The sequence below is a fragment of the Erpetoichthys calabaricus genome, chromosome 1, assembly GCF_900747795.2.
Source record: "Erpetoichthys calabaricus chromosome 1, fErpCal1.3, whole genome shotgun sequence".
NCBI classification, from domain to species: domain Eukaryota; kingdom Metazoa; phylum Chordata; class Cladistia; order Polypteriformes; family Polypteridae; genus Erpetoichthys; species Erpetoichthys calabaricus.
This window is the reverse complement of record NC_041394.2, coordinates 11,962,931-11,976,487: the sequence shown is the minus strand read 5'-3', so window position 1 is coordinate 11,976,487 and position 13,557 is coordinate 11,962,931. Positions and strand designations below refer to the sequence as shown.

The following is a 13,557-nucleotide window of genomic DNA, read 5'->3' as shown; positions in this document are numbered from 1 at the left end:
CACGCCACAAACAGAGTCGCTTGTTGTATGCCAATGCTCATTTAGACAAGCCAGATTCATTTTGGAACGAAGTGCTTTGGACTGATGAGACAGAAATTGAGTTATTTGTTCATAACAAAAAGCACTTTGCCTGGCAGAAGAAGAACATCGCATTCCAAGAAAAACACCTGCTACCTACTGTCACATTTGGTGGAGGTTCCATCATGCTGTGGGGCTGTGTGGCTAGTTCAGGGACTGGGGCCTTTATTAAAGTCGAGGGTCAGATGAATTCAACCCAATATCAACAGATTCTTCAGGATAATGTTCAAGCATCAGTCACAAAGTTGGAGATACGCAGGGGTTGAATATTCCAACAAGACAATGACCCAAAACACAGTTGGAAATCTACAAAGTGTCACGCTTGGGTCACAGAAAACAGAGGAGGTTGAAGAGACTGGAATTTTATTCAAACACTGCAAACAATCTTTTATCTGTTTAAAAGTTTTTAAACGTGCTCCTTGACAGGATAGAGTTGACACTTCCATCTCTCTGACGGTCTGAGAATCTTCTAAACGTTGAGACACAATCATCAGTGATTCAATATTATGACGAAGAAACTCATCTCGGAGAAGTGCAGGTATCCCGGCCAGTACTATGTTCATGACAACCTTTTCTACGACTCGCTCCATCTCGTCCCCCTCAAACCAGCAATGTACTTTATGAATCAAATCTTGTATTTGCGCCCAGATGGGGACCGTCCATATTCAATTTCCAGTCATAAAGTGCAAAACCTTTAGACAAAAAGGTCGTGGTCTTACGCAAAAGAACTTGCTCCTTCAAGAAATAATAATCGCCAAGCTTATCATGAGGTACATTTCGTAAGGAAAGTAAGGCGTCCCCAGACAAAAAAGGGGTGGTGATAACGGCCCAGTGTCGTTTGTCCCATCCCAACAAAGTCGCCACTTGCTCAAAAGCCAAAAGAAACATCTCTGGGTCATCGTAAGGACCCATCTTCGTCAGCACATTCTTAGCATTTTACGGTAGTGGATGCAGTGAAACGATTCGCAGAATATTTTGAGGCGGAACATTCTGGTGGGGGATCGGATCATCCTCTGGATCGTAAGGTAGCGGAACATTCTGAGCGATTTGAAATAAGTCCTCGGCATCCATCTGTGCAACCACTCCTGGTACCACTTGTCACGCTTGGGTCACAGAATTGCACAGAAAACAGAGGAGGTTGAAGAGAATGGAATTTTATTCAAACACTGCAAACAAACTTTTGTCTCTTTAAAAGTTTAAACGTGCTCCTTGACAGAATAGAGTTGACGCTTCCGTCTCTCAATTAAAAGTAAGCACAGGTATCTTCTTCTTCGAAGGAGTATGTGTCAGGAGCAGGAAAAGTCTGAGAGAGAAAAGGAGAAGCAAAACAATCAATTCCAAAATGACAGAAGCCCGTACAAGCTTTTTAAGAAAGCGGAGTACCGCACGAGAGGCATATTACGCGACAGAGCCGCCAGAAAGGTAATTCTGTCAACGTTTTTCAGGGGTTTTCCCAGCAGCGTCTGTATTCTCTGGATGTGCGATCAGCTCCGCAGCTCACAAAAGGCATTCATGCAGAGGAAGAAGTACAATGTTCTGGAATGGCCGTCACATTCCCCTGACTTAAATATCATCGAAAATCTATGGGATGATTTGAAGCAAGCTGTCCATTAAATTGAACTGAACTGGAGAGATTTTGTATGAAGAATGGTCAGAAATACCTCCATCCAGAATCCAGACACTCATCAAAGGCTATAGGAGGACAGTGTCTAGAGGCTGTTAGATTAGCAAAAGGAGGATCAACTAAGTATTGATGTCATGTCTCTGTTGGGGTGCCCAAATTTATGCACCTGTCTAATTTTGCTAGGGGAGCACTTCGAAGGTGACAAGTAGTGATATTTGAAAATTGAGGTACATAGCACTTTTTCTAGGATGAGTTCACAAACTTAACTGTCAGACCTCATATGTCCATAGGACAACCGTCCAGAAGCCCTGAAGCGTATCTGACCAATGGGTGATGAGCAACAAATGGTTTGTTTTGGTCAAGTCCTGAAAACTGCCTCTAGGCTAAACAAGTGGGGATTTAAATGAGTTGGTCCCTCGAAATTGGGGGTGGCACATCAAATGCAATCAACAATCCGAGTCACGCCACTAAGTAATGTTAGAGTGACAGCTATGTTTACAGTGGTTTGCCCTAATTGTGCTAATTCAATTGTTTTGTATCATTTTTTTCCATTGTCAAAGAACGATTGTGTTTCAGCTTTCCTTGTTTTAGGAAAAAAGGTGTGTCATTTTATTCTCCGACCTTAGTAATTCATGCTTGGCTTTATTCATTGTTCCCAGGTCACGACTGCTCAGTGCGTCTTTGGATGCTGGACAGCCGGACATGTGTGCAGGAGATCACGGCCCACCGAAAGAAACACGACGAGGCGATTCATGATGTGGCCTTTCACCCGAGTCAGCCGTACATTGCCAGTGGTGGGGCCGACGCTCTGGCTAAGATCTTTGTGTAGCCCCACCACCTACGTCATGTGTGTCTGGATGAGGTACGGCACTCAGCGTTTGCTGTGGGGTTTAATCATATTAGCCTTCCTGTCTGATGTCCTACATGTGCTACTGGAAAGGCAGGGTAATTACTTGTGTTGTTTAAACTATTAAGAAATGTCCCTTCTCTCAGTTCCTGGTATTGACAATAATCATTATGTTAAACCACTTTTTCTGGTTTTAACGTATGGGCGTGGGTTGCCTGACTAACATGGGAGTAGCAGTAATTAAAAAACACCCAAATACTTAGCAGTCTGTCAAGTCGGTGCGGTGGTTCCAGTTCCTCTACTGTGTCCTTTGAGCTTTGCACTTAACTGAGTTAAGAAACAGATTGCAAAATTTGCATGCATGTTATTCTCCCTTTCTGATAATTTCATCTTGTCACGTCCAGATTACGTTCCTGACTTTTACCAAGATGGAGCCAAGGTGGACTCAGACCTCCTGTGGCTTTCTATTGGGGCAAAAAATACTACGTGTGAAGCTAAAGAGTAGTAAAATAACAGTGTAGAAATAGTTAAGGTAACTGAATAGACTTTTGTTCCTTGTGTTACAGTATCTCACAAAAGTGAGTACACCCCACACATTTTTGTAAATATTTTATTTTATCTTTTCATGGGACAACACTGAAGATATGACACTTTGATCCAATGTAAAGTAGTCCGTTTACAGCTTGTATCACAGTGGAAACTGCTGGCAACAAAAGTGAGTTCACCCCTAAGTGACAAATGTCCAAATTGTGTCCAATTAGCCATTTTTCCCTCCCCGGTGTCATGTGACCTCGTTCGTGTTACAAGGTCTCAGGTGTGTTAAATTTGGTGTTATCGCTCTCACACTCTCTCTCTCTCATACTGGTCACTGGAAGTTCAGCATGGCAAAGAACTCTCTGAGGATCTGAGAAAAAGAATTTTTGCTCTACATAAAGATGGCCTCGGCTATAAGAAGATTGCCAACACCCTGAAACTGAGCTGCAGCACGGTGGCCAAGACCATACAGTGACAGGTTTAACAGAACAGGTTCCACTCAGAACAGGCCTCGCCATGGTCGACCAGAGAAGATGAGTGCACGTGCTCAGCGTCCTATCCAGAGGTTGCCTTTTGAAAATAGACGTCTGAGTGCTGCCAGCATTGCTGCAGAGGTCAGCCTGTCAGTGCTCAGACCATATGCCCGCCACACACTGCATCAAATTGGTCTGCATGGCTGTCGTCCCAGAAGGAAGCCTCTTCTGAAGATGATGCACAAGAAAGACAAGCAGACTAAGGACATGGATTACTGGAACCATGTCCTGTGGTCTGATGAGACCAAGATAAACTTATTTGGTTCAGATGGTGTCAAGCGTGTGTGAGGAGTACAGAGACGAGTGTGTCTTGCCTACAGTCAAGCATAGTGATGGGAGTGTTATGGTTTGGGGCTGCATGAGTGCATTGAGTTCATTGAGGGAACCATGAATGCCAACATGTACTGTGACATACTGAAGCAGAGCATGATCCCTTCCCTGGGCCGCAGGGCAGTATTCCAACATGATAACGACCCCAAACACACCTCCAAGACCACCACTGCCTTGCTAAAGAAACTGAGGGTAAAGGTGCTGGACTGGCCAAGCATGTCTCCAGACCTAAACCCTATTGAGCATCTGTGGAGAAGGTGGAGGAGCACAAGGTCTCTAACATCCACCAGCTCCGTGATGTCGTCATGGAGGAGTGGAAGAGGATTCCAGTGGCAACCTGTGAAGCTCGTGTGAACTCCATGCCCAAGAGTGTTAAGGCAGTGCTGGAAAATAATGGTGGCCACACAAAATATTGACACTTTGAGCACAATTAGGACATTTTTCACTTAGGGGTGTACTCACTTTTGTTGCCAGCGGTTAAGACATTAATGGCCGTGTGTTGAGTTATTTTGAGGGGACAGCAAATTTACAACGTTATACAAGCTGTACACGGACTACTTTACATTGAATCAAAGTGTCAGATCTTCAGTGTTGTCCCATGAAAAGATAAAATAAAATATTTACAAAAATGTCAGGGGTGTACTCACTTTTGTGAGATACTGTACATGTTCAGTCAGCCCCGTGTATCAGTGGGTTCCACATCCGCAAGTTCAGCCAACCATGGATCAAAAATATTAGAAATATTTTCCACACCCCGAGTACTATGCTGAATCCATGTGAATGTTGGCATACCCAACGTTAAATGAAACGTCTCATATGATACGTCCCATAAGGCAGGGAATTGCTGAGCTGCCACACTGCTCTTCAGGTGAGAGCTCTGCCATTCAGTATCTTCACCGGACAGCCAATTGGATTGCAGGTTTTTTGTCACATGAGTCAGGTAGCCCTCCCCTCGACTCTAATCTTATCCAGGTGTTATCACTGTAATACAAAGTGACAACCTCCTCAATGGAGTGGAGCTCTGGAGGTCAGCAGCTGGAGTCTGGCTCTACTCGTGTGACGCACCCTTCTTCTACCCCATAGATCGATTGACCCCATTTTCTGGAAATTGTCTCCTTTATTAAAATAAAAACAAATGTCTTTCTCGCTCACACACCCTACCTCGGCTCCTGAGCAGTACCAATCAACAAGCTAGGAAATGGTTTCCATCTTTCCACTTCCCATAGTCCTGCAGCTCTTAAACAAAACACAAAAGACACATATGATTTGGTTCAGAATAATAGCAGTGTGTTTAAAAATATTCCCTTTTCTTCACTTTCTGTAAAGGAATAACACAAATTTGATAAACTTCATGCTTTGATTTGGAATTGAATGTGCAGTGTGCCCAATGCATTTCCGTGTATGGAAATAAAAGCTATTATAAGGATTTGGAGCTTTATTCACTCTTTTAAACACACTCCTATTATTCTGAACACAACTGTACGTATTCCTGGACATAAAAACATTTAAACAAAGAAAACTTAATGACCACTAACCATCTATCCATTATCCAACCTGTTATATCCTAACTACAGGGTCACGGGGGTCTGCTGGAGCCAATCCCAGCCAACACAGAGGGCGCAAGGCAGGAAACAAACCCTGGACAGGGCGCCAGCCCACCACAGGGCACACACACGGGACAATTTAGAATTGCCAATGCACCTCACCTGCATGTCTTTGGACTGTGGGAGGAAACCCACGCAGACACGGGGAAAACATGCAAACTCCACGCAGGGAGGACCCGGGAAGCGAACCCAGCACTGCAAGGCAGCAGCGCTACCACTGCGCCACCGTGCCGCCCAGACCACTAACCAAAAAATTAAAATGAAATCGGACTTCCTTGATCCCTTGTTTCCCCCCGATCCAGTAAAAGTACAGTATGTGCATCCATCAGCCTGCAGACACCTGGCCAGGGCACCGGCTTTAAACACTGTAAGTAAGGCTATCTATATGTGGCACACACGCACACAAATGGCTGCACAAGCTAGAAACGACTTGGGCACACACACAGACTGGCTGCAGGTAATCCGTTCACTGTAAATTAAGTACTAAACTTCCAAGACACAAAACTATTATTCTTGATACTCTTAACACAGGCGCGGCTCCGCACTTCTTTAAAATATAAGCTGTTCAGTCGGCAGTCCCTACTGTAAGGCGCTGTGAGGCCCTTGGCATCACATTGTGTGCCCCCTTTGTTTGTGTACATAAAGTGACTCCTAAAAATAGCATTTAAGTGGTCAATGTAATCCCTCAAAGGTCAAGAAGGAGTGTAAAGTACAGTCTCTCGATGGGAACATAAAAACCTTTGATCTTTTGAAAAGTGGCATGTCGCTTGCCAAAGACCTAATTCCCTAAACAATACAATATGACAACTCTTTGCATAGCATTTATATTGTATTAGGTATTCTAGAAGTGCCTGGAGCATGGGAAGGGTGCTATATAAATTAAATTATTATTATTATAAGTAATCTAGAGATGGGATATATAAAGAATATGGGAGGATGTATGTAGGTTGTTTGAACATTAGAACAATCAGGATGAGAACAGGCCACTCAGCCCAACAAAGCTGGCCAGTCCTATCCATTTAATTCTTCTAAAATAACATCAAGTCGAGTTTTGAAAGTCCATAATGTCCAACTGTCCACCGCACTACTTGGTCACTTATTCCAAGTGTCTGTGGTTCTCTGTGTGAAGAAAAACTTCCTAATGTTTGTGTGAAATTTCCCCTTAACAAGTTTCCAACTGTGTCCCCGTGATCTTGACTCATTTTAAAGTCACCGTCTCGATCCACTGGACTAATTCCCTTCATAATTTTAAACACTTCAGTCAGGTCTCCTCTTCATCTTCTTTTCCTTAAACGGTAAAGCCTCAGCTCTTTTAATTTTTCCTCATAACTCATCCCCTGTAGCCCTGAATCAGCCCAGTTGCTCTTCTCTGGACCTTCTCTAGTGCTGCTATGTCCTTTTTGTAGCCCGGAGACCAAAACAGCACCCAGGACTCCAGATGAGGCCTCACCAGTGTGTTATAAAGCTTGAGCAGAACCTCCTGTGACTTATACTCCACACATCAAGGCACTATATAACCTGACATTCTGTTAGCCTTTTTAATGGCTTCTCAACACTGGCTGGCAGTTGATCGTGTCAAGTCTGCTACGACTCTTAAATCCTTCACATAAGGTGAACTTTTGGTGTTACATTCATATTGTTGCTACACAACACTAAATATGCATCTGCATACAGTTAAATGAAAATTAAGTGACAAGTCTCCTGTCATAAAACTGAAGCACATCAGTGTATGCCTTCAGCAGAGCTTGTCTTCTGTCATACATTCGGCTATTTGAAAATTAGAACAATCTGGCCATTCAGACTAACAAAGCTCACCAGTCCTATCCACTGAATTCTTCTAAAAAACATCAAGTTGAGTTTTGAAAGTCCCTAAAGTCTTACTGTCCACCACACTGCTTGGTCACTTATTCCAGGTGTCTGTGGTTCCCAGTGTTAAAAAGTGTCTAAATAAGAATATCTTAGGAAACAGATCCCCTAAAAGATGGATCATGTCATAAGTAAGACTCTAAACCGAGCTTATTTAATTTGAACAATCTGGACAAGAACAGGCCATTTAGCCCAACAAAGTCAGTCTTATCCACTTGATTTTTCTAAAATAGCATCAAGTTTTGAAGGTCCCTAACGTTTTACTGTCCACCACACTACTTGATCACTTATTTCAAGTGCCAGTGGTTCTCTGTGTGAAAAAAAAAAACTTCCTAATGTTTGTGCAAAATTTTCCCTTCACAAGTTTCCAACTGTGTCCCCGTGTTTTTGATGACCTCATTTTAAAGTCACCGTCTCGATCCACTGGACTAATTCCCTTCGTAATTTTAAACACTTCAGTCATGTCTCCTCTAATTTGCAAATGCTACACTTATTTTACAGTGGGGGAAATAAATATTTGATCAAGAAGGCTCACGTGCAGGCCTGTCTTTAAGTTTGCCATTGAACATCCAGGCCTGTACTTGTGCCGCCTTGAGCAGGGTGATCTTGTGGGCGCTGCAAGATTTCAATCCATTATAGCGTAGTGTTTTAATGGTGACTGTGGTGGTCCCAACTGCCTTCATATCATTAACAAACTCCCTCCATGTAGTTTTGGGCTGATCCCTCACCTTTCTCATGATGAGGCGAGATCTTTCATGGAGCTCCAGACCGAGGGCAATTGATGGTGATTTTAGATTTCTTCCATTTCTGAATAATCGCACCAACAGTCGTCACCTTCTCACCAAGCTTTTTGCTGATGGTCTTGTATCCCATTCCAGCCTTGTCCCTGATGTTTTTTGACAGCTCTTTGGTGTTGTCCATGGTGGTGAAGAGTTTGGAATGAAAGAAACTGATTCTGTGGACAGGTGTGCTTTATACACACATAATGAATTCAGATCAGGAGTATCTGATTGACTGATTGTAATCTGTGGGAGCCTGAACTCTGGCGGGATTGTAGGGGATCAAATCCTTATTTCCCTCAATGACATGCATTTCAATTTATAAATTTTATGTCATGTGTTTTATTTTCTGGATTTGTGGTTAATATTCTGTCTCTCTCCATTAAAATGAAACCACCATAACAATTAGAGACTGTTCATTTCTTTGTTAAGTGAGCAAATTTACAAATCCATCCATCCATCCATTATCCAACCTGCTATATCCTAACTACAGGGTCACGGGGGTCTGCTGGAGCCTTAGGCTTAAATGATGGGAGCAAACTACACAGGTAAAGGGGAAAATAATAAGAAAACAACAAAAGAGAGTTAAGCGTTTATAGCTTTAGGAAAAAAATAGAAACATTTCTAAATGTCTTGTAAATGTATCTTTTGAAGAGAAACAGAGAGACACTTTCACGTCCCATGAGACGGTCAAGTCACGTCATACTTACAACCTTTGGAAGCAAGTCCCGTGATACATATGCAGAGCAGGTTAGAGATAATGGAAGTAGGAAAATTCGAAAGTCTCAAAAAAAGGAGAGTAAAGATCACATTAGCGCAAACAAATGGAAATTATTACTCGGTGAAATAACAGAGCAACGAAAAGAGATCGAATAGTGTTTGAGGATGTCTGGGGGAGAAGAGTGACAAGGCAGTGAGACAAAAGGACAGCTGCTGTACCGGCTTTTAAACGTTCGAAGCGCCATGCGAGATGCAGATCACGCAGCAAGCCAGCAGCTGATCGAGCAAAGAGGAGGTAAAAAAACCAACTGTTATTTGTTTCCCATTGTGTCACCATTTAAGAGGGGTTTCGGAGGAGCGGCCGCGTCTCCTTGGGGTGCATTCAGCTCCCCTCTTAACAACGGCACGTAGCGCTGCTGGGTCGGGCTAGGGGTTAGCGAGCGAAGCTAGTAAATGTAATAACCATACTGTTGTGTTTTTCTGAATGCAGAATAAGAGAAGAGTAAATAAAAAGAGCAGCTAATTCAATTAGATCAGTTGTTATCAGTTGTGAATGTGGTTGGAACAAAAATCTGCAGCCATAGGGGGTCCTCAGGATCGAGTTTGGGAACCACTGATATGGCAGCTATTCCATGCATAAGGCAACTGTAACTGTGTATTTAAGGTGAATTATTTTCAAATCCTTGGTGCGGTTGTGAAATCTCTTTAACAGATTGTTATAATGTTACGTTGAATCTAACATTGAGCTGTTTACTTGTATTTCAGGTTAGCAACCAAGAGACTGAACCTCCATGCTGGGTGGAACACACTCTGTGCCCCCCTTCTCCCACCCAGACCGTGTGCTCAGCTTGTCATCTTCTACAGGTTCATTTATTGAATCGACGTCTGCTACTGTTGCTGCTTTAAATGTTAACAAATGAAACGCAAAAACAGAAAAAGCAGCTCAGGGCTCTACCACCTGCACCCAAAGGTATCTCTTGCACCATTAAAAGACCTCTCCGAAGTCCTCTTCCATTTCCACGGATGATGTTCTCGCATTCTGCGGCACTCTGGGAAGACGTCCTCCGCAAGCCTCCCTGAATCTGATGCAAGTGTAAACCCGCGTCCGTGGCCTCTCGGAGACGTGGTGCACAGAACACTAACGCAAGATGGTCGTCATAAACTGCAGACGATTTTAGTACCTGAATGGATCTTCATTTCCTTTCTTCAGAGGCCGTCGACATTAAAACAAATTGATGTACTTGACGTAAAGAACAGGTGCTGATCAGAATCGTCGATTTCTCCTCCCCTGCTTTTTGTACAGGATTAGGTGTGCGGTTACCTCTGACCTTTTCTATGTTGCTACTCTCCAGCGTTCCTCTTCGAAGAAGCTGTTTTGACGGCGGTTTCCCTGAGCAGTTTGCCGTCGGTCACCGTAAGACCCCCCCCCTCCCCACGTCTATTTCTCCCATCCAGCAGTGGGTAGCTTTGATTTTTCTTTCCACTACCACTTTAGGTTTTTCCTGTGAAGCCGTGTTCAGTAGGTCGTCTGTATTTCTAGGACCTTTTATTTTTTTCGGAAAGGGGTAAAAATAATTCCCAAATTTTAGACCACAGTGTGATTTGTATTTTCACGTTAAGGATAAACATTACGGTTTCTTTTAAGTTATGTAATTTATTCCTGGTGCTAAAACAGTTTTCAAATCAGGGACTACAAAATTGTCAAGTGTGCATTTCATAGCATAGCATGTTGAAATTTCACTTTTTTTGTTTGGCTCCTGTCCTCAGGGAGTTTGCGCTCTCCTCTGTATCTGTCCCTGTCCCTCTCGCGGCCTTTTAATTTGATTTTCAAACTCAGCATTTTTATCACATTGGCTTTATCCATCCCGACAGTTTGTTCTGTTTCACCGGCGAGAACTTTATAATAAGGTGTATTTCATTTACTCGCCATTTTGTCTCGTCTTTGTTATTTTTTCACTTTGCTACGTGATGACTAAATACATTAAGATATTAGTATATTATTAGTGACTGCTCTTTTGTTCATTCTAGATGGCTTAAAAAAAAGGTTTGCTATATTGAAGAGAGGACTGAGATAAGTCTAAAGATGTATAAAGCGCAACCTGGGGATGAAGGAGAATGCATGCCTGAGATACCTGGGAATGAGCAGCCCGTTTTTCTTGATGGTCGTCTCATCCCTTTTCGGTAATGTAGGGGATCAGTTTCCATTTCTTCTGACATAAAAAATAGGAAAAGAATTCCTTAATTTTTGCGATTTCCCCAAGTGTTAGCTTACCTTTTAGCCAGAAGTGTATATGGCTGACGCAAGAGCTCCTACTCATTCCAGGGCTCTGATTAAAATAGCTGCTGCCCTTTCTGGAGCCATTGAAGTAAATCTGAGAGTTATTGGTGGAGATAAAAAAAATAAATGTTAAATCTAGTCCATTTAAAAAAAAAAAAATGTAGTCCATTAAAAAAAATGTTTATAATAGTCCATTAATTTCTTACTGGACAGGTGGAAGATTCATTTCTGAAGTGACACTATCAGTGACACAGCTCTCAATAAGTGTGGGTCGCTTTTTACCGATCCAGAACTTTTTCTACTACAGCAGTCGTGCTGCATACGGCAATAAAGTTGTTGCACATATTAAAACGATGGATGATGCTGCTCTTGTAAAATATGATTTTTCATGTCTGCAAATATTAACCATACACGATTGGGAGCAGTGTATTTGGTAGCTCGTCAGCTTTATAGGAACACCTAATTGTCAGGTATGGATGACTTAATTGTCAGTGACCCGCCGAGGACATAAAAGTGCAAACTGGACTGTGTCCTACAATGGCTGCTGCGTCACATGACGTTTTTTTTAATTTATATTTCGTGGGGAATGTCGGCGGCACCAGAGTCGCATAACACTAAAGCAAAACAGATTTTCACCCACTTCTCCAGAGTGCGGTGTTAAATGAGAAGTGAAATGTGAGATCGGCGCATTAAAGCTATTGTGTTCGTTTTCATAGAAAACGGTCGTTGAATGTTGTACGTCCGTGTGGTCTGCTTCTTCTTATTGGGCGCGGCAACTCGAGGGATGTGGTGGGCACACAGCTTGGGTGACAGGCCTGCGGAGCCATCAACAGGCTCTGTGAACGGTGCACTGTTCACCGCTTCCATTTAGTGATCTGTTCAAAATAGAACCGTGATCTTCTTATTATTAATGGGAAAGGGTTAAAAGACCAATTTTTTTTTTTTAAGACTTCATTGTTCTTTTAATTTTTTTTTTTTTAATTCTAATCTTAAATATAGCTTTCCACTTCCAGGCATTTAAGGAAAGTTTGCGTTCACTTCCTGTTTGTAGTTTTCTTGCAGGTGCGTTGAGTTTCCTTTCCAGCTCAGAGCAGCTCCTCTCTTCTTTGTGAAGAATTTCTTGGTACGTCAGCCCAACACCGAATTTGTGAACCCACCCCTAAGAAAACCTGCCACACAGTAACGTAGGAAAAACTCGCTTCGGCCTAATTAATGCCTTTGACGTTCCCGTCACAAGGTATGCTTTGTTTTGTTTTTCTTTGTTATTCTGTGAACAATTATGGGACCCCCCCCTCAACCCCACTAGGTGGGGGAGATGTGGCGAAACGGTGTTAAGGTGCCTGAGTAGAAGAAAAACAAAAAGTGTAAATTCCATTGTAAGTATTGTGTAGCAGTGAGTGGTGACCAGGCCTGCCTGTAGTTCATTAAAGACAAAGGGAGAGGCGGGTGGGCAGCCTTCAGTTTGTTCAGGTCATTATTATCTGCTTTTTGCATCTTCCTTTCTTTTTATATTTATTTTTACAGCACATAGTTGACCAAAATCTCTCTATGATTCAGCAGGTCAGGACTTTATCATAACAGGGGCTGCGTATCTTGCAGCTGGCGTCTGTTTCTGTCGCCTGAATAATTTCTTTTTATTTTTTTTACACTTTGGCCTTCTTCCCACAGTAAATAAATCTGCAAACAAGAGGCCCACCAGAATCCGTCGCCTATGGGAAAGACATTAAGCAGAAAAAAAAACCCCCAAAAGCTTCATTTCAAGTTGTGCACCTATGGGTGAATAAATAACCTGCCGGCAGTGACGATGAATACTAGGCCCTGCAATGAAGGCTGATGCCTACCTGAACTGGCTTGTGCATGTGGAGAAGGCACCTTTTTTTTTTTTTTTTCCACGTGTAAACCTTTCTTCTGTATAATTTCTTTTTTTTTTATCGAAATTGTGATGCTTTTCTCATACTCCGTTCACGATGATTGACGGGACGTGGAAGGGCTCTCACTAGAGTGGCCCAATGGTTATCGGCATCCTCTCTTGCACTTCTGCCGACTATTCATTTTACGCCATTATGAACATAATACCTCAGACTGGAAAAAGATATTGTTACTATGTCAGATTTAAAGTGTAAAAAGGTCGTACTCTCTTCTTCTGAAAGGCCCAAATACGTTTTAACAATAAAAATGAAACGTTTCCAGAGTGGAATATGACTAATCGGGACAAAAAGAAAAACATTTCCACTTTTGACGTGTGTGCAGCCAGTCCGCTACTACCTGGAGGCTGTCCTGCGTTATTTGCACTGGTGCACCCTCCAAAAAGTGTGTGTTCTGTGGGTTAAGGGGAATCGATGAAATGGACCCACCGGAGCCGAG

At 42.7% G+C, this 13,557-nt stretch overlaps 1 protein-coding gene across 1 annotated transcript in view; it reads left to right on the top strand.

The window, feature by feature from the left end:
• Positions 1 to 13,284, top strand: part of strn4 (striatin, calmodulin binding protein 4) — a 133,225-nt gene extending 119,941 nt beyond the window's left edge. The window contains exons 17-18 of the mRNA XM_028792904.2: positions 2,362 to 2,564; positions 9,681 to 13,284. Coding sequence (XP_028648737.1) covers positions 2,362 to 2,531 — 170 coding nt within the window. The 3' untranslated portion in view covers positions 2,532 to 2,564; positions 9,681 to 13,284. The remainder of the gene's footprint in view (positions 1 to 2,361; positions 2,565 to 9,680) is intronic.
• The last annotated feature ends 273 nt before the right edge of the window (positions 13,285 to 13,557 follow it).